Raw genomic sequence first — 17,995 nt, 5'->3', positions numbered from 1 at the left:
ATATCAATATGGGTATCTAAAGCATCGCTGCGGAATCTATGAGCAATAAGTTCGGACCTAAATCGTCTCCAGACCTCTTTATCGTCATCGGCGTATGTGGACAACGAAAGCTGTGAATCTAGAGCGGAAACGGAGCCTTGACACTGTGCTACACGAGCCTTTGTTGCAGTCTCGAAGACAGCTTTGCGCATACCTTCAAATCGATCCAGCAATTCTGAAAAACCAGCGTCTACCTTGTTCTCTACACGCCCAGTTGCTTCCAATTGGATCGAGTCGAGCGCAACAGCAAGCATCGTAGTGTATGTGATGATCTTAGCACGAAACTTTGGAAGTTCATCGAGCTCCGCGCCGAATCGGAATCGATGCCATAGTTTCTTTGGGACACTGGTTGTTGCCCCATTGTCTGCAAGACCATGATACTTTGTGAGGCAGCGGTCGATATCTTTCAAGACGTTCTGGCAACCCTGAACGAGAACTGGCAGTTGGGTAGTGGAGGATGAAGAGCTCCGCAGGAGTGCAGAGTCTGGTCTCTCTGCTTCTTCACGGAGGGATTTAAGGATGCTGTGCAAGCTTCGAACTTCCTGAGCTATCTCCAGGTACTCGCCCCCTGCTTGCAATTGCGATAAGTTTGTTTTGCGATCTGGAGTAGCTGGACAAAATCGCCGACTGAAAATCCGAACGACATTCTCGTTTAGTAAGACAAAGAGGAGACACTTGAAAGGAAGGCATGACGAAAATGAAGGTTCTCGGAGGTTGTATGGAGTGGTAAGGCTGTGTAATTAACCACAAGGCGCCACTCTGCACACAGCCTCACTCTGGACTCATTCGAAGAAACAGCCCGCACTAATTTATTTCAAGCTTGATAATTTGTCGGATAGAAAATGAGAGCCAGATGATAAGGCTGGCTTGCAGGAAGCTTCACCAAAATAATTATTGTTTAAGAAAGAAGCACGTGATAAGAATACCTTCCCTCCAAAATCATTAGTTGCGTTTAGAAGATTAATTGAAGAGCCTGCATATCCACGCAGAATCAGCCTACTCTGTCTTATGGTAAATGTTGTCTATATTGAATAAAACTTTATCATCGATACCCAGGTACCTATATCTTCTACCTAGGTACCGGTTCCAGTTACGTGATGCTATCTCTTTCACGGACTTCTGTTGGACGTCCCAACTCTCACAATCTCACTCAAATGTTTTCGCTTGACTATAAGTGTAACTAGGAACTGTTTATGAGCCGATTCTGAGACTATGAGTTGAAATATGAGGCAAAGTTTGAATTGCCTATTCCTTCTCCTCATGTCTAGCTTTGGATTGATGATTGGCTTTGTGTTTTCGACCTTTTCCATCTAATCACTTCTCTTTCTGTACTCTCTGCGCTATCGTTAGTTGAGGCCCCTCTTTTGCAACTTTTAGAGCTATTATTCTTAGCCGGATAATGAGTGCGGATGATGTCTAAGAGGTATTTTTCTAAGCTTGGTGGGAATATGTGTTGAATATTGCCTTGGACCTGAACAATAGGTAGAGAAGGATGAGCCGCATGTATGAGAAAAGCTCCGATTGCTTTTGCAAGGAGCTGCAAATGAGGATAGTTGTATGTTTGGCAAGCAGACACGTTGACCATGCGTTGCAGTGAGCGACCGATAATGTGAAACACCGCACATCTTGCTGTCATATCGGTCTTGGCTTGGGTAGATAGCTTCTTTTCTCCCAAGTCGTTTTGGAAAGGACTTAAACCATGGTTGACCGTATCCAAGTCTGCTTTGGCCAGTAGCATGTCCAGTGCTTGGAGGTAAGATTGCGCATGTTCCACAAGATCGGATGTCGAATAGATGAAGAGAAAAAACCCTACCCAAAGTGGAACCTCGCAGACGGTAACAAAAGGGGACAAATACCACTTTGGTTCAGATGTCACCAAAGTTAAGTTGGGACTCGCGCCAAATTCCAAAAGCAAGGAGATGACTCCCTTCTCCAATGCTTCGAAAAGTTCTTGAGTTTCGATCTCAAGGCCGTCTCTCAAAAGATTGGCAGTAAAAGTGGACCACGGGGTCTCTCTGATACCATCTTTGGCCCATGAAAACTCCTGGTTTGAATTATGCCTTCTGCGAAGGAGACAACGAAGAACGTTCACCCGATGAATGCACCAACCTCGGTGAATGCCAGACTCGAGCTTCCGATCAAGTCCAAGGGCAATCGCCAACGGCGGCACATCAAGAGTGTCTAAAAACGTAACATCCTCGTCCAACTTGTGCTCGATATAATCAACTACGCCAATCCGAAGCAGTCGCTTTCGGAATAAAGTTGTAAATCTGCTGCGAGCATCGAGTGTTGACTGTGGGAAGTTCTTGTCGCATGCCGATGTTGTATACATTAAGTTTATAGACCACTCGAGGTCATCAAGAAGAGCGAAAAGAGGCGATTCCTTGCACTTACTTCCCTCGACGGCGTAAGACAAAGCTTCGTCGAGCACAGGGACGAGATGCTCCTGCAATCCACGTCCTCCGTCAACAGTAGGTTGAGAACTTCCAAAGAAAGTCTTATGCTTGATCCATGCGACGTATGCTTGGAGTATCGAGCACTGTGGATCAACATCATCGACTCTTTTGCTGGCAAGGAAATCTTGCATCTCTGCAGTTCGGAAATAGTCCCGAACTGTGCGATGAAGAAACTCGACATTGCGTCCTTGGATTTCGAGCAGTCCTTTACATCGAGCGTTGAGGCGGCGCGAAAATGGTTGTTGAAATGCATCCAGTTCTTGTTTAGTCCATGGTTGCACTTTTTCTTTCATTGCATAGAATTTATCCTCATATCCTAAATCATGGAAGCTGTAAACTAGGATAGGGAGGGGCTCCTTTGCAGCTAAAGCAATCTGAAGTGTGCCGGCCATCTTGTCGTGATAGAATGATTCCACGGACTCCAGCATGTGTCTGAAGAAGACACTAAGATCATCAGGGATTCTCTCAAGCCTGTCCTTCAAATCCAGAAGCGTGTCGTAGTTGGTTAACCCGTCTCTGAGTAATTGTGTTGCAAGGAACACCCAAAGAAAGACACCTCGAGACCGGCTAGTGACTTCATCAACTAACCAGACTGCTTGGCAATGGCCTGATTCAGTCTTCAGAACGTTCCAATTGGGATGTTCGAGAAGTTGGCTCTCTGCGTAGTTACGGATGTCATCTCGAGTCAGATCGTGCAAGTAGAGCTTTCTGGTAGAATTCCTTCCAAAATAGGTTTCAAAGGTATTCCAAGGGCGACTTGAAACAACAAGTTTGATGCTAGGGCAACGACTAAGCTGAGTCAACAATTCGCAGAGTAACGAATGGTCTCCACCGAACTCGTCTAGGCCATCGACAAAAAGACAGAGCTTGAAAGGAAGTTCGCTTTGCTCTGCTATCATTCTAATGGTCTCCTGAAGCTCTGGCAACAGCCACGGCAGCGCCGATTGTCTGCTAGAGCATATCTGCAACCATCTTTCTGGGCAGACAACCTTGATCAAGCCTGGAATTCGGCAAAGAATGTCATAAAGAAGCGAACGGAGTAATCCATCTTGCGACCTCTGGATATCTGTACCTGGGCTCCAAAAGTAGTGGCAAGCCTTAATGATATCTTTAGGGTGCGCCCATTGTGATAAAAGATTATCGGTGACTCGGTTATCGGCAACGAACTTCATGAAAGTTGATTTCCCTGACCCGGGGTTTCCCAGACACCCAGAATATCCCGTCACCCTCGCGTAGCCATTCCGCAAAATTGTTCTTCTCGCCGCTCTCAGAACTACAAGACGAGAACATCCAAATGAGCGTCTTCTTGTGAGCATCAGTTATGCTCTCATGCCTTGCAGGCCGTTGTTCGTAGTTGAGACTACTCAGCAACTTATTTTGTGTGGCGTACTCTTCGCTAGCAAGAGAGAGCTCAGACACTCTCGTTGTTAATTGTTCTATCTCGTCACCCGATAGATGTTTCTTGTTTCGGTCCGATAAGATTCTAGAGATATAGCTGTGGATGCTTTCAAGTGTCTGCGAGATCTGATTAATTTGTTGAGATCTCTGATTTTGAGTGACACAAGACTCAAAACGAATCGCTTTTATCTGGGCATCTATCCCATCTATTGTTCCCCTAAAAGCCCATCAGAACAGCACTATAGAGTCTTAGGAGGGAGATAGTACATACTTCGACGCGGAACAAAGATGCAAGACCATTAATCTCTGGTAGCTTCCAATGCGTTCCTCCAGTCTCTCAATCTCATTCGCTTTCAACACCTCCGTCAAGGCCACGCGAAAGCTTCTCCACATCTTTGGGCCGGAGCTGGCTCTAGTCCTTATGCGAGAGACAATTTCTAAGAGTTGAAGGCAGTCTTGTCGACACTTTGCGGCAAGATCTGCCAAAGACAGAGCATCCCTGGGCAATCCAGAGGCAACGAATCGAACGCCTGCAGTTTTGCGGCGGGTACTTGTGTCAAGGCCGACACTCAGATCAGAAAGATTGGTATATATGAATTCCAACTTCTGGTTTTCGTCAGAGGCTCCCGAAGCCGAGTTATATATCTCTTTAGCCCCTTCTAGCAATGCAGATGCAAATTGAACAAATTGAACGACAGTTCCTGCAACGCCAAGGGCTGACGGGATCCATCGTGGATATCACTAGGCATAAAAAGTGCAGAGATCAGTTTTGGAGGGTCGAAGTCCATTCATAAGGTGGGAAATGAGAATATCAACACCAAGTTAACGAGGCTTCCTGTGGAGGCTGTGCATGTGCTAACAGATCTGCACAGCCCACTAACTACATATGCTGCTTTGCTGCCTCATAACCTTGAGCTGAGCCTCTATGAACACCAATAAGAACAATAAAGCTAGTTCGCCTCGACGTCAGGAAAATGATTGTTCTTCGACCGAACGGCACGTGACAATGAGGACTCTCCTCGAAATCACTGATAGCATACAGAAAATCACTTCCAAGGACTAAATATTCGCACAACATCAACACTCTCATCTTATAGTAGTTGGTTTTTATGAATTTATCTCCGATGTCTTCCAGAGGTTCAGGTCACGTGCTGCTACCTCCTTCCTGAGAGTTTTGTTGCACGTCGCAGCTCTCATAATTGCTTATTCACTTTTCAAGTCAATTATAATCCATCAATTTCGGGTGACATTGAGTCTCAGCGCCAAGCGGTAGCATCCTCTCCTCCATCCCACCACCCCGCAAAACCATTCTCACTACCACCAACCTGAAATGCCATAGCCATCCCCACAGCATGATGCCAAATGACATGACAATGAAAGAGCCACAGCCCCGGATTATCAGGACGGAATCGAAGAACTACGTATCCCATTCCTGGAACATAGACGGTATCTTTCTTGATGGGATTCACGGTGTTGAGCGGACCTCCAGCCGGCTCGGAGCCATCGAAGGGATTATATGCTTGGTAACGTCCCGGCTTGCCTTTATGAGTGGCAAGAACATGGAAGCTGTAGCCGTGCTGTTCCAATTAGCCGATGGGACCGAGAAGTCGGGGTGAATAGTACCAAGTGGAAAGGATGACCCTTCTCATCCATATTGTTCAACACTATTTCAACCCACTCATCATCTGAAGACTTGATTTGAGGCACAAATCTCTCATCCCAGCCTTGTCGGTTCCAGTTGATCATTGGAGGTTCATCGGGAGGATGCTCGTTCCAAGATGTCCTGTTGATGAAGCCTTTTGGGATATTGCTGTATTCTGCGAGGATTTCGACTTTGGTGTAAAGAAGGATTGTTTGTGAGGACATAGCGGTGGGTACCGTAGCACTTTTCAATTCCGGTGATCTTGCGTCTACCAGATCATAGAGAGGCAATGAGGCTTGATATCCGCCCATCTGATCAGATAGCCCAGTTGCAGAGATTGGAAAATGTTGGATTGGCGTCAAAGCGAAGTTCTTGAACTTCAGATTCTCCTTGTCCAGCTTTATAGTCATGATTGCCTCCTTTTCGTTCTCCGTTTCGACCTTCTCGATGATGACATCCATCCGCTCTCCTGGATAAAGTACGCCGACCGAGCTTGCCGCTGGTGCCGATGCTACTTCATTCCCACCATCCAGCGTGATGACTGTCATCGTATATCCGCTCATTGACATAGTAAAGCCAGTAAGTGCTCTTCAGGCGTCCAAGTCAGCAGAGAAGCTTTACAAATGGGAGTCGAGGCTTACCCAGTATTAATTATACGCAACCTAGTACGTCTGCCATTCATCTGAAGCTTTGGCATAGCCACCTCCTTGCAATCCAACGGGCGAGCTCGTACAGCCATAGAGCATTCAAACTTTCCTTTGCCATTCAGCAGCATAGAGTCAGGTGCTGGCTACTTGAGGTCAGTGGTGGTCTATCTACCGGAACAGATGACTTTACTTCATTGCCGAAATTGGTCCAGTCTGTGTAGTAGTCTTGGACTTGACTAGTTGATCGATGATACCAATCTCCCACCATGAGAGCAAGATCTTCATCATACTCAAAATTTCTTGACTCTGCATTCGCAGTGTTCAGTCGTTCGTGCACTATCAGAGGGCCATAAAGACCATCGGCGCGTTGGAGTTCTGAGTGTGCGTGATACCTGGGGTTAAAGTGAGTTGGACATCTAAACAGTGTGCGTATTCACTTACCAGAAAGTTCCGGCCTGTTCCTCTAATATCGTAAACTTGTAAGTGAAGCTCTCGCCTGGCAGAATTGGCGACTGAGTCAACCCGACAACACCATCCATATTGTTCATGTCTATTCACCGTTGTTAAAATTCGTCAAGAAAATGGTTTTACATTTTTAACGTACTCTGCATCTTAAGCCCATGCCAATGGATGGCAGTGCCTTCAACTTCGAGTCCATTGTAAACTTCAATAACAAGCTCATCGCCGGACTTAGCCTCAACTAAAGGACCTGGAAATTCTCCTAGGAAAGCTATCAGCAAGCAAAGCGAACTCTCATTGTCAGTACGCAAACCATTGATGAGATAGACCTGCTTGGTCACTCCATCTGGAGCTCGCACACCTGTCGTAATGTTCCACCTGTATTCGACAGTCTTGGGCTCTCGTTCCACATGTTCTTCTGGCCTCAACACTATCGCAAGGTTTGCTCTTTCGTGGTCTAAGCCGGCTGCAGCCTGTTCCAGGTTGTATTGAGGTATCCGAAGGACATCATGGTACGGTCCTATATTTAGCCATGTATAAATACCAATCACCAGTACGACAACGGTGACTGAGTAACAGACTGCTCTCCTCGTAGGAAAGAACATCCGTGGTCTTGCTTATATCTCGACCCCGAAGTTACAGCAATAGTTGATTCATTTGGAATGGAGAGTGAGTAGATTCGGATTTCTGAAAATGAGATGCTGCGGGCGGCATTCTCGGCACCTGCCTGAAGAGTCCAAGTACAGCGGCCTCCTAGGGTTCTCGGTTCAGCAATCGATCTGCATCCAGCTTTGGCTGGCCGACAACACCTCTTGCTGCGGAACGCAACATCCTGTCCTCTTGGCGAAAGATCAGCACGCGGTACTACACGTGGTGGGGAATATGGAGGGGTTCAGGGTCCTTGAAAAGCCATGAATAAAAAGGTCGAACTCTGCAGGCATCAACGCGGGGCCAAAAGCTTAGAAGCATTGCTTACTTCTGCCCGTGGGAATTCCCTCATATCTTATTCGCTCTCGAGATATTGTTCAGGTATCGCCCACCCGGTGTTGGAAGGTTGCACATGCTGCAAGAGAGAATTTTTTGCTTCTATAGCACGCTAGAATTATGCTTACCTGTTAGGGTATGGCGATCGGGACGTTGCGCTGGGATTGTAGATCCGACAAAAGATGGGATGATATATAAACATCGGGGAACACTCCCTTGCTATCATTATGCGTATCAGCGCTCAGATTTTATCAAGATGGGATACTCTGCTTCTGTAGCGGTCACGGCTTTATGCTTGGGTACTGCTTTTGCAGGCTCAATTAAAGACATCAAGCATGTAGTTCTTTTTATGCAAGAGAACAGGGCTTTCGATCACGTACGAGCCTCCTGCGAGATTGTCGTTTTGCGATTCTAATTGTGGACAGTACTTTGGAACAATGCCTGGTGTCCGAGGCTTCGCCGACCCAAACGTCCAAGTTAACCCTGATGGCAAGACAACATTCCAACAGTGAGTACACGCTATTAGTTGCATGCTTGGTTTCTCGCAGTATGGAAACTAACTTAAATATTTACAGACTTGTCACTCCAGCCTTAACAAATGCAAGCGATATCCTGCAGCCGTGGTACATTAATTACCTCGGAGGAGATTGGCTCGAAGCAACACAATGTATTGGAGCAGGATCAAACAGTTGGCAAGCAATGCATGCAGCATACAATGACGGTCTTACGAATCAATGGGCAGCGACAAACACTCCGTACAGCATCGGCTACTTCAAGCGAAGTGATATTCCAACACACTTCGATATCGCCGAAGGTTGGACTGTAGGGGATATGTACCAGGTGAGTTGTGATCGTAGCTTTGATAAGATGCTCAATTGACAACTATTGTCAGGAGGGCATTCTTGCAGCAACAGACCCCAATCGTATCATTTGGATGAGTGGTACTGTCAACAATCCAGGAACACCAAACAATCCAAATGGGGACGGAGGAATGATTCTCGACAACTCGGCCACACCAGGTGAGTACACTTAACGACTTACAAGAAAGTAGAACTAAGAGCCTAGGCTGTGAGAAGCCGCACCTAAACTGCTACCCGTTCACGTGGAAGACTATTCCCGAATACTGGCAAGACGCCGGCGTTTCCTGGCAAGTGTATCAACCTGTCGATAACTTCGAAGATAACATGCTAGCATATTTCCAACAATACCAAGCAGCGAGCAATAGCTCCCCTTTGACTACCAAAGGAAATTCTTATCTCGGACTCGACAAGTTCTATGCTGATGCCGCAGCTGGGACCTTGCCTCAGGTCAGCTATATTGTTGGGCCTCCTGAACTTTCGGAGCATTATCCTTACTTGCCAAGTGATGGAGCGTGGTTACAGAAGAAGGTCGTCGATGCTGTTACTAGCAGTCCTCTTTACAAGGAGACAGTCCTTATGATCAGCTACGACGGTAAGTGGCTCAATTCCTGCTGGGCGTGTTGCTCACTGGCATGGCAGAGGTCGGAGGCTATGGTGATCACGTCACTCCGTTCCACGCTCCCAAAGATACCCCAGGAGAATGGATCAATGACCCCTACGGCGAAGCTGGAGACACCCCAGTTGGACCAGGATTCCGTCTTCCCTTCTACATCATTTCTCCATGGACACGAGGAGGTCATGTGTTCACCGAGCACGCCGATCACAATTCTCAAATCATGTTCCTAGAGCAATGGCTCGAAGCTCTCGGCTATGACAACGTCCAGAGCAAGGAACTTCCTCCTTGGCGCCGGCAACACATGTCGAATCTTGTGAATGCTTTCGATTTTAACAATGTAAGTCATTTGCTCACACTTTGTTTCTCGCTAATCATCGCCTAGCCTAAATATTCCATCCCCCACATCCACTCAACCATAGCACCTCTTACAGATCCTTCGGAATCCGTGCCTTCAGATGGTATCATTGGTGCTCTCAGCGGTGATTATATCGGAGCAGCAAAATGCCAAGCTGATTACCCGACTGCTCAACCTCCCGTCCCGTACGGATCAGAGAATGCGAACTAAGACATGAGTTCCCTCGTCGACAATGGATTCAAGCAAGTGCGAGGTTCCTTGACAGAAGGTCGTTACTTGACATTCGAGATCAATGGCTACGCTTTGACAAATACTGGGAAGATTGCCCCGTTCGTGACGAGCTCAAAGACCACTCCGGCCATGATAGTATTAACCAGAGATGGGTTCTGCATCAGGTTGGAGACTTGTATTCGGGGAATACCTTCCAAATTACAAGTGCTGTTGATGGCAGATATATTTCTTATTTACAAGGACTTACGAGTGAGGAAGCACTTGCTGAGACGTTTGCTATTACCGATTTTGGGAATGGTCAAGGCTATACAATGAAGCCTGGTGGAACTTTGGCGCTGAATATCGAGGGTAACGGGGCCGTTGCAACGACTCTTGAGCAAGCTGCGTTCCAGATCTTTAGTGTTACTTATCACTCTTGATCTCTGGATCAAATTGAATAGATCAGAAAAGTAATATTTGTTCTGATTTGACACAAATCATAGTCTCGCTCCTTCAGTGAGGCAAATGCGTTGTGGACCTGGTTCTCTAAGGCAATTGCCATGCTATTCAAATGACCACAACCTCTTGACATTTCCACTCACTGAAGATCTTAGGAAGCCTTCTCTCATTCGTGTCTAGGGTCTTCGAAGCTAAGAACTCATCTTCCGTGACATACGTTCCCTTCCTCGCCATGCCAATCCGCCGGTATTTCTCCTTATCACCAGGCACTGGCTCGAGCACCAACGAGTAAAGATCAGCCTCGTACATTCCATCTTTCCCTGCTCTTTTCTCCACGAGAGATAGAATATGCATGCATAAATACTCATTACAAGCACCACAATCCGTTCTCCCTCTCTCGCGACTGAATCCTGAAAGACCCTGCCACAGTAGAAGAGTGAAAAGCTCAACCAACCAGCGCAGAATATGTTTCCATGTCCTGACAGGAGGCGACATTGCTTGTCTCGGCCAATAATCCCACAGCACCGCTCGATCTTCACACCCAGAATCGTTCCCTCGATCTCTGTTCCATGGACTATGCGGACAGAACCCTAGAATCAAAGAGCTGTATACCCTTAAGCCCCCAAGCGGTCCCTGGTCAAGACATCGAACATCCCATCTCGGATATGTATACCCCTTCAGAACAAGCTCTCCAGATTTCACTTGTCCAAAAGGATTCTCGCCCACCAGATCTACGTTAACATCTACGATCTCTACATCTTGTTGACGCCAGAATCTCGTTCGATACTCCTCGTTATGATCAGCCCAGAAATCGAGAACATCATTGATATTCGCTGAACACCAACTCCAACTGGGACCCGTATGTTTTGAGTCCTTCTTTTCCCATTCCGGTTTCTCGAGTTCGTATCGATCGGCAATAAATCGAGGGGCGTCTTCCCGGAGTACTGACTTGGTCTGTGTCCAGAGCAGACTTACCGGGAGGTACTTCAACCAAAAGCCGGCGACATAGCGATCATCAGTGAGTTCATGAATCAGTGTTGCCATACCGGCTAACCCAGGAAGTCGGTCCGAGTCGTAAGTGAGGCGGCGATTAATGAACAGGAAAAGGACATTATGCCACGTCTTGTAAATTTTGATTTCCACAGCTTCACGCTTCTCTAGGGAGCCAGAATCCACAGCTTGTTGATGGAGTTCTCTCAAAGAGAGAATATCTGGCCAATCTGATACTTCGTTTCCGATGTTGGCTTCGGATCTTGCTGCTGAAGCTGGAACATCTTCCCCGTCTGCAGCTTTACGAGCTGACGCGCATTGCCAATAGATTTGGCGATTCCCATAATATAGGATTTGTCGTGACAAAAGCTTTTCTTGAAGGCACCATCCTCGAAGTGCCAATGGTCCCAAGACTGTACAACGGAACCAATTTTCTTCCAAGTCAGAAAACTCTGTCAGGGGGTCTAGGATGATGCTTTGTGCTTCGTCGTCTGAGTTGAGTTTTATGCGGCAAGATGAAAGGACGGACTTCGCTTGAGCAATTCCAGATTGGGAATTATCCTGAGCAAATGCAACGTGCGATCTTCCAATGGAGTCTGTCAGGAACCAGTTCTTCGGATTCAGTTTATCATTTGAGACAGGTTGATAGCCTTTGGTGAGCATACCACCCTCACCACTCGTCGCAGCCGCAGCGGCCAGTGTTATAGCAGCATTGGTGTAAATGTTACCCATGTTCTGACTTTCCGTTTCCCAGTCCGTCTTGGAATCCTGAATAATGCATAATGAGTCGATCCATAGGTATCTATATCCAAGTCTTCGAGTAATGATTACTGCATCAGAGAAATTTGCTGGCATTTCGCTTTGGTCGATAGATGCCAAGCGAGACTCAAGGGTTTCCGTGGTGGTAAGTAATTTCTTCGTTCCTGGAGGACCCCAACAATGCGACAGAGCCAAGTACCGTCCTTTCTCGGTCTTGGAGGTCTGTATCAGACGTAGTTGGTCATGATTGTCAGGAGGTCCAACGTAAATGAGTCTCGTTGGAAGGTTGACATCCCGCAATGCGGGGCAAATGGCGGGGTCATGATCATTGCAACAATTTCGAATCCAGCCTTGAGCGATACCAAAATTCTGGTCCGAGCCCAGATCATGGTCAATCTCGATATATCGAAGTTCAAATGCTGCTTGTCTAGTCTCTTTTTCCAGACCTAGAATTACCTTTAGCACGTAGATTCCAACTAGGGGTATGTCAACCATACTCGCAGCCCAAGACAAAGAAACACGAAATGAGATCTTCATCTGCTCGACACCTGGTCTATCAGGCTGGTCGCCAATCTGGACATGAAGTTTGACGATTGGTCTTTTCCCATTCTGCTGCGAGAATGCCATCTGAAGGAAGACGACGATTGGCAAGGCTGAGCCATCATTTTCGAGCTCAGACAGCTTCTTCTTCAGGTCTTTGAAATTGCCATTGAAGTGATTATAGAATGTTCGACAAGTGTCACAGCCATTCTTGGCTGCTGTTTCGAGAAGCTCATAGGATGAGTGCAGTATGATATGCGCAGGAGAGTTGTGTGCTTGCTGAAATAAATCCTCGACGTTTAGACGTTCGCATTCTTTGCAGATCATTTTCAGGAGGAACTTCTTTATACGAAGTAGGTTTTGATGTGGGAAATAGGAGTCGATGATAAAAGTTTAGCAGAGAGTGAAGCTTGATAGGAGAAAAGGTAAGCGCTAAGCAATTTGTGGCCTGAAACATGCAGGAGCTTCCTTCAATAGCAAGTCACGTGAACGGGTATGAAGTAGCTCTCAATGACGGGATATGGCAGCCGTGACTTTAGCAATGAATCAAAAAAGACCATTCAGTAAATAACGACGAAGTTAAAATCCCGAAGTCATCAGAATTGATTAGATACCTCGATTTATGCTAGCCTGGTCACGTGAATATATTCTTTTCTTGACTCTGCTATCATTTGACGTTCAAAACGATTAACCAAACTAAGAATCTAGAGCTGCTTAATGTAGGATAATTAACGGAACTCATTCCAAAGCCACCTATACCTCTCAGCCTTGGCCTTATGCATGCACCCTATTTTTGACGATCCCAACCTTCACCCGCAAAATGCGCATGTAGCGCGTACAGCGCATTCAGCGCAGACCGCGCCCAAGGCTCTCACCGTGCGCAAAGTGCAGATATCTGACTGACTCTATGGCCGCTTGAATGTTCGCATCTGTTATAATCGCCATCTACTTTCGTCTACCCATGAGATAGCGAATGCTCAAACAAGAAACCCATACCTCTACCAGTAATGAATGATGCTAATGATCTGGCAAATTCTCCGAGTGCAACTTGCAACTCTTCTCATGGAACGAATTCCCATTCTTCCGAATCTGATCGAAATCCGCCAAACACTGCCAACAGAACTCATAATTACATCTCGTACCTGTCTACTATCAGCATTCTCATTCACCCTCGCATCCCACAACTCGAAAATAAGCTCACATTTCATGTGTTCACAACCTCCATTCCTCGTAATATTAACCTTACACCCTGGTCCCGGACACGGTTTCGAACTTCCCTTAATCTCAATCTTGGAAGCTCGTTCCTCCGCCGCTTTCACCTTCGGATCTTGCCTGTAGTCATACTCTGTGCAAGTTTCTCCTTCATGCCAAGGGACATTGTGAATAACGCAAGTTTTGGTATAGCATGCTCCGCAATAGAAGATGTATCCATCAGTGTCGATTTCGTGGATCTGGCCAGAAGAGCAGGATGATGATATACACCAGCGAAAATTGGGCATCTTGCTCAAGGTTGCGTTGCGGGAATATTGGTCGTACCTGCAAGTACGCGAAGTCAGTATGAATATTGACAGATGAAGGGGAGCTCACTTCTCGAATGCGGCTTTTGTCATTAGTCTCTTCATATGGTTGTAGGGAACAATTTCTTTGCAGGCCACGCAATGTATCTTGTCCCAGTCTGTATTATCTGCTTCGCGTGCCAGCCAGTTCTGCACGCATACTAGGCATATTTGATCTGGGTGTTGACATGAATCTGTGATTTTGGGGAAGTGTTGAAGAGGTTTCTCTTCCACGCAGATGACACACTCTTGCTTCTTTGCTGTGTCGTCCTTTCTCAAGCCTGGAATCTTGCCCTTGGCTGGACTCTTCCCCCAGCTAGAAAGTCCTGGCGTTGCATGCGCTTGAAGCTGGAGGAAGAATTCTCGGAAGGGATCAGGAGTGCCAGGCTGCGCTGGAACGGCTTTCGGGGGAGGTTGATTGTATTCAACCAAGGAGAGAGTCGATATGAATTGAATCATCTCCTCATCATCGTAGTACTCATCGGAACCGTTGACTTGAGGATGGTAAGGCACAACTCGTACCTCATCTCCCTCACTGCCTATCGAGGCTGTATGCTTCCATCTAGTTTCAACGAGTCGCTCACGCACAGTTTTGGTTGACTGGGGGTTGTTGTGATAGGTTTCATCTGTTACATCTTTTCGGCCGAAGACCTTGGATAGTGAGGAACCCATCGTTTGATCCAAAATCTGGATTGCAGTGGTTTGAGCTCAGGAATGTACTCGAGCCTCGTTGGGCTGTAGCCTAGCGACAGAGCACGAGGCTGTGGTTCTGCTCTTCATGCAACACAATTATAAGCAACCTTTAAGTCTCGAAGTTGCAACAAGATATGAATTTCGTTTTGCGAATATAAGTTTCAGGAAATAAGTTAAAAGGATGTATTCATGTAAGAATCAAACACATTGTTGAGGCTGTCGTTCAAAAACACCTTACCTACTATAGAGCCTCACGCCGCCATGATCATTCCTTGCCGCAGGACGCCTCAAGGCAATTGGTACACCGAAACAACGCCGAAAGGACAAACACGATTGACAACTCAACACGTGAAAGCCCAGCATGTTCCATTTTCGTAGCTGTGCAGATACGGTGGCTGAAAACGTCTCAGATAATGACAGCAACGAGTTGGATCTTGAGACACTTATCCACAACTCTTGATTCGTCGCCTTCTCTTGAGATTTGATGACCCCTCACTTGAAGGATCACGCATGGTCAGCGATGTAAAGTTGTGGCGTCCATTGTGGTACATTATCGGCTTGTAGGATCTTCTAGGTGCTGTGCCTCGCGCGGCTTCGGTGAGAGCATGCAGGGTCTCGGAATTGTTACCATCAATGGCTCGACTTATCGACTCGACGATATAAGACGCAGGGTTTCACACAGTATCGCCCACGAGGATACAATCTGAGCTGACCTTGAAGTCTAATTCGTATGAAGAGAAAGAGAAAAGGTTTCGCCTCTGAAATGGAATCCGACGCTGAGGTATCGCTAAAGTTCAGGCTAACACTAGCCTGAAGCAACCAGGCTACAGGGGACTTCCTTTCTGGAGGAGATTGAGATACCTTTTAAAAACACATCATTTCGCAGACAAAGCATATTCAGTAAAAGCTTGCATTCAATCACTCTATATTCTTCATCAAACCCTCTCCCTCACAACTTCAACTTCCTCACTATCCCCCTTATCCCTAAAAATCGCCTCCTCAACCGCCACCCCATTCTCATCTGGCAAAACAACCTTATCCCCAAACGCAGCCGCAATCTCCTCCAAACTTCTCTGCTTCGTCTCCGGGAAAAAGAAGTACGCCATCACCAAGAAGAAAAACGAACAGCTTACAAACACGTAGTAATAGTTCTGTTTGATCTTGGCGAAGGCTGTCGGGCCGGCTTCGGTGATGGCGACGTTGACGACGAAGTGGCCGAGCGCGCCGAGACCCATTACTCTGGAGCGTAGGGCGATGGGCAGGATTTCGGCGCCGTAGGTCCAGGTTGTGCTGTTGATCATGCCGTCTTTGTGATGTTAGTTGGTGTGAGGGTAAGGGAAGGAGAAGGGAAGGAAACTTACAGTATACGACAGCAAAGAGGTAGATGCCGAGGACAGCGAAGGCTTTTCCGACTGAGTTTTCTGTGTTTTGGAATTTCATTTGCATGATGGCAGCGTAGATTTCGACGATGACGATTCCAGCTAGGCCGGAGATGAGCATCCTAAAATTTATTTAGTTCGAGGCTTGATGTAGATGAGAAGGGAACATACTTGCGACGACCCCACTGATCAGTCAAGAAAGCTGAGGTGAGACAATTGCAAAGAAATCCAACAGTGCCATAAACAGCTGCCAAGCAGAGGATCGTCGTCGAACTTATACCCAGGGACTTATACAAGATCGCTGCACCTGCATTAGCTTGCGATCCCGAGACAGAGAAGGGCTTTTCTCACTTTGATAGTACGAAATAACATTCGTCCCAGTAAGAGAAGTCATCGTCTGAACCCCAACAGCAACCAATACCCGGTGCTTGAACAACCTCCAAATCTCTCTGTAACTCTTGATCTCCCTCTGCATCTCATACTCAATCTGCGTCTGCATGAACGCGAACTCTTGATGCACCTCATCTGCATTGAGGTCTCTTCGAATCTTAATGAACTCGCGACGAGCCTTTTCGATTTGGCCATCTCGGACAAGTTGGCGAGGGGAGTCGGGCATGAAGGTTAGGAGACCGATGAAGAGGATGATGCCAAAGGGAATCTGGAGACCGAGAGGCAGGCGCCATTGTGTTGCTCCGTAGGGGGCGTAGCTGCATGCGAATCCGACCCAGTTGCTCACTGTGGTCAATTAGCATCATGAGTTCTGCGGAGCAATCAAAGGGATCACTTACTCATGGTGCCAAAAGAGATACCACAACCTGAAATACCTCCAATAAGACCTCTATGATGCGGAGCTGATATCTCACTAAGATACACAGGAACGGTTCCAATGAGTCCTCTTTATCACTTATCAGCACAACTTTAATCCTTGTCGAAGTACAGCAAGTACTCACCCGACTGCCATACCAGCAAAAATCCGACCGGCAAGGAACATTCCAAAATTCACAGACGCAGTTTGAAGAACAGTGCCTATTGTGACGATGATGCACATGAGTTGCATGAGTCTGAGTCGACCGAGTCTATCACCAGCGAAAATCTGGAAAATTCCACCGACGCATTCACCAGCGATGTATGTTGCTACCACCTATCTCATGTCAGTCCAGCTGTCTTCCGCAGAGAGGGGAGGCAAGGGAGCTTACTGCGCCGGTTTGAGCCGTCGTAGGATGGTTGAAATAATCCTTCCAACTCTGATGCGCGATAGTCGTCGTCACGATACCCGAATCGAATCCCTATACCAACACCATCAACACACTCTCTTCCATCAACTTGCATTACACATACAAACAGAAAAGTCCCAATAGCAGCAAAAGCCGCCACACCCATCGTATACCCATCGAGCGTCTGAACCATATTAACCAACAAAAGACCGACGACAACGTCGATCCCAAACTTTGGAAAAGCACTAAACAAGATTCCACGAGACCGGTAGTAGCAAAAGAAAAGAAAGGAACATCGCGTCTCTATTATATAAATGAAGTCTCCTCATGCACGGCTTGGCGCTGGGGCACCCAGCACGTTGGTCCTGGGATGTGGGGATTTGGGGAATGGGGACTGTGGGGTGGAGAAGAGGACGCATTGCTGGGAAGGCCGGGGATCCCACCCAATTGTGATGGAGACTTGGTCGGTTGGTGTCGGGTCGCGTCGCGTTCTGAAGGGTCGGGAGAAGGTCGGGTCGCTTCGTCGCTTAGGCTAAGTGGTTTGGGGATAGGGGCTGTGGAGTCGTTGGATGTCAGGTGGTGAATTACGAGACTGGAGGATGCAAGAAACATTGAATATTGTAGAGTGATATCAGGTAATGGGAAGAAAATGGTCAGCCTGCCCCCACAACGTTCTAGAGCAACGAAGACTCCAAGTCCCTTCGTGCTTCGAATATGTATCAGTCGCCAGAATGTCAGA

At 47.0% G+C, this 17,995-nt stretch overlaps 6 protein-coding genes across 6 annotated transcripts; 1 reads left to right on the top strand and 5 right to left on the bottom strand.

Moving 5' to 3' along the window:
* Positions 1-1,303: 1,303 nt before the first annotated feature.
* LY89DRAFT_705581 (uncharacterized protein) lies at positions 1,304-4,642 on the bottom strand (the record flags this gene model as incomplete). Its single annotated transcript, XM_018217463.1, has 5 exons — positions 1,304-2,287; positions 2,510-3,681; positions 3,722-4,110; positions 4,165-4,552; positions 4,615-4,642. The coding sequence occupies 5 exons, from the start codon at positions 4,640-4,642 to the stop codon at positions 1,304-1,306; spliced, it is 2,961 nt and encodes a 986-aa protein (XP_018075165.1).
* Positions 4,643-5,050: 408 nt separating this feature from the next.
* Positions 5,051-7,292, bottom strand: LY89DRAFT_611217 (uncharacterized protein). The gene is made up of 7 exons (XM_018210576.1): positions 6,955-7,292; positions 6,787-6,903; positions 6,624-6,732; positions 6,373-6,574; positions 6,177-6,325; positions 5,517-6,123; positions 5,051-5,470 (listed from the first exon to the last, which is right to left on the bottom strand). The coding sequence occupies exons 1-7, from the start codon at positions 7,244-7,246 to the stop codon at positions 5,150-5,152; spliced, it is 1,797 nt and encodes a 598-aa protein (XP_018075164.1). The 5' UTR covers positions 7,247-7,292; the 3' UTR covers positions 5,051-5,149.
* Positions 7,293-7,869: 577 nt separating this feature from the next.
* On the top strand, positions 7,870-10,106 carry LY89DRAFT_705579 (PLC-E protein; the record flags this gene model as incomplete). Its single annotated transcript, XM_018217462.1, has 9 exons — positions 7,870-8,001; positions 8,051-8,133; positions 8,201-8,465; positions 8,518-8,644; positions 8,691-9,077; positions 9,125-9,438; positions 9,484-9,641; positions 9,675-9,785; positions 9,824-10,106. Exons 1-9 carry the CDS (start codon positions 7,882-7,884, stop codon positions 10,104-10,106), a joined length of 1,848 nt encoding a protein of 615 aa, XP_018075163.1. The 5' UTR covers positions 7,870-7,881.
* A 127-nt stretch (positions 10,107-10,233) lies between these two features.
* LY89DRAFT_716120 (HET-domain-containing protein) lies at positions 10,234-12,741 on the bottom strand (the record flags this gene model as incomplete). The annotated part of the gene is made up of 1 exon (XM_018218250.1): positions 10,234-12,741. One exon carries the CDS (start codon positions 12,739-12,741, stop codon positions 10,234-10,236), a length of 2,508 nt encoding a protein of 835 aa, XP_018075162.1.
* Positions 12,742-13,412: 671 nt separating this feature from the next.
* On the bottom strand, positions 13,413-14,429 carry LY89DRAFT_579286 (uncharacterized protein; the record flags this gene model as incomplete). The annotated part of the gene is made up of 2 exons (XM_018208993.1): positions 13,413-13,950; positions 14,002-14,429. The coding sequence occupies 2 exons, from the start codon at positions 14,427-14,429 to the stop codon at positions 13,413-13,415; spliced, it is 966 nt and encodes a 321-aa protein (XP_018075161.1).
* A 1,155-nt stretch (positions 14,430-15,584) lies between these two features.
* On the bottom strand, positions 15,585-17,428 carry LY89DRAFT_611208 (putative MFS monosaccharide transporter). The gene is made up of 8 exons (XM_018210575.1): positions 17,381-17,428; positions 17,239-17,328; positions 16,993-17,183; positions 16,831-16,937; positions 16,394-16,777; positions 16,214-16,343; positions 16,025-16,164; positions 15,585-15,969 (listed from the first exon to the last, which is right to left on the bottom strand). Exons 1-8 carry the CDS (start codon positions 17,420-17,422, stop codon positions 15,599-15,601), a joined length of 1,455 nt encoding a protein of 484 aa, XP_018075160.1. The 5' UTR covers positions 17,423-17,428; the 3' UTR covers positions 15,585-15,598.
* Positions 17,429-17,995: the final 567 nt, after the last annotated feature.

Source organism: Mollisia scopiformis, assembly GCF_001500285.1.
Source record: "Mollisia scopiformis unplaced genomic scaffold LY89scaffold_6, whole genome shotgun sequence".
Classification (NCBI taxonomy): domain Eukaryota; kingdom Fungi; phylum Ascomycota; class Leotiomycetes; order Helotiales; family Mollisiaceae; genus Mollisia; species Mollisia scopiformis.
The sequence above is the reverse complement of the archived record's forward strand: the minus strand, read 5'-3'. Positions and strand labels throughout refer to the sequence as shown.

Coding starts and splice junctions, on each gene's coding strand:
- LY89DRAFT_611217 (XM_018210576.1), bottom strand. CDS start 7,246: ATGTTCTTTCCTACGAGGAGAGCAGTCTGTTACTCAGTCACCGTTGTC. Junction 6,575..6,623: donor GAACAGGCCGGAACTTTCTG/GTAAGTGAATAC, acceptor CTTTAACCCCAG/GTATCACGCACACTCAGAAC. Junction 6,326..6,372: donor GGACCAATTTCGGCAATGAA/GTAAAGTCATCT, acceptor GACCTCAAGTAG/CCAGCACCTGACTCTATGCT.
- LY89DRAFT_611208 (XM_018210575.1), bottom strand. CDS start 17,422: ATGGGTGTGGCGGCTTTTGCTGCTATTGGGACTTTTCTGTTT. Junction 16,344..16,393: donor TGTTATTTCGTACTATCAAA/GTGAGAAAAGCC, acceptor ATGCAGGTGCAG/CGATCTTGTATAAGTCCCTG. Junction 16,165..16,213: donor GATCAGTGGGGTCGTCGCAA/GTATGTTCCCTT, acceptor AATAAATTTTAG/GATGCTCATCTCCGGCCTAG.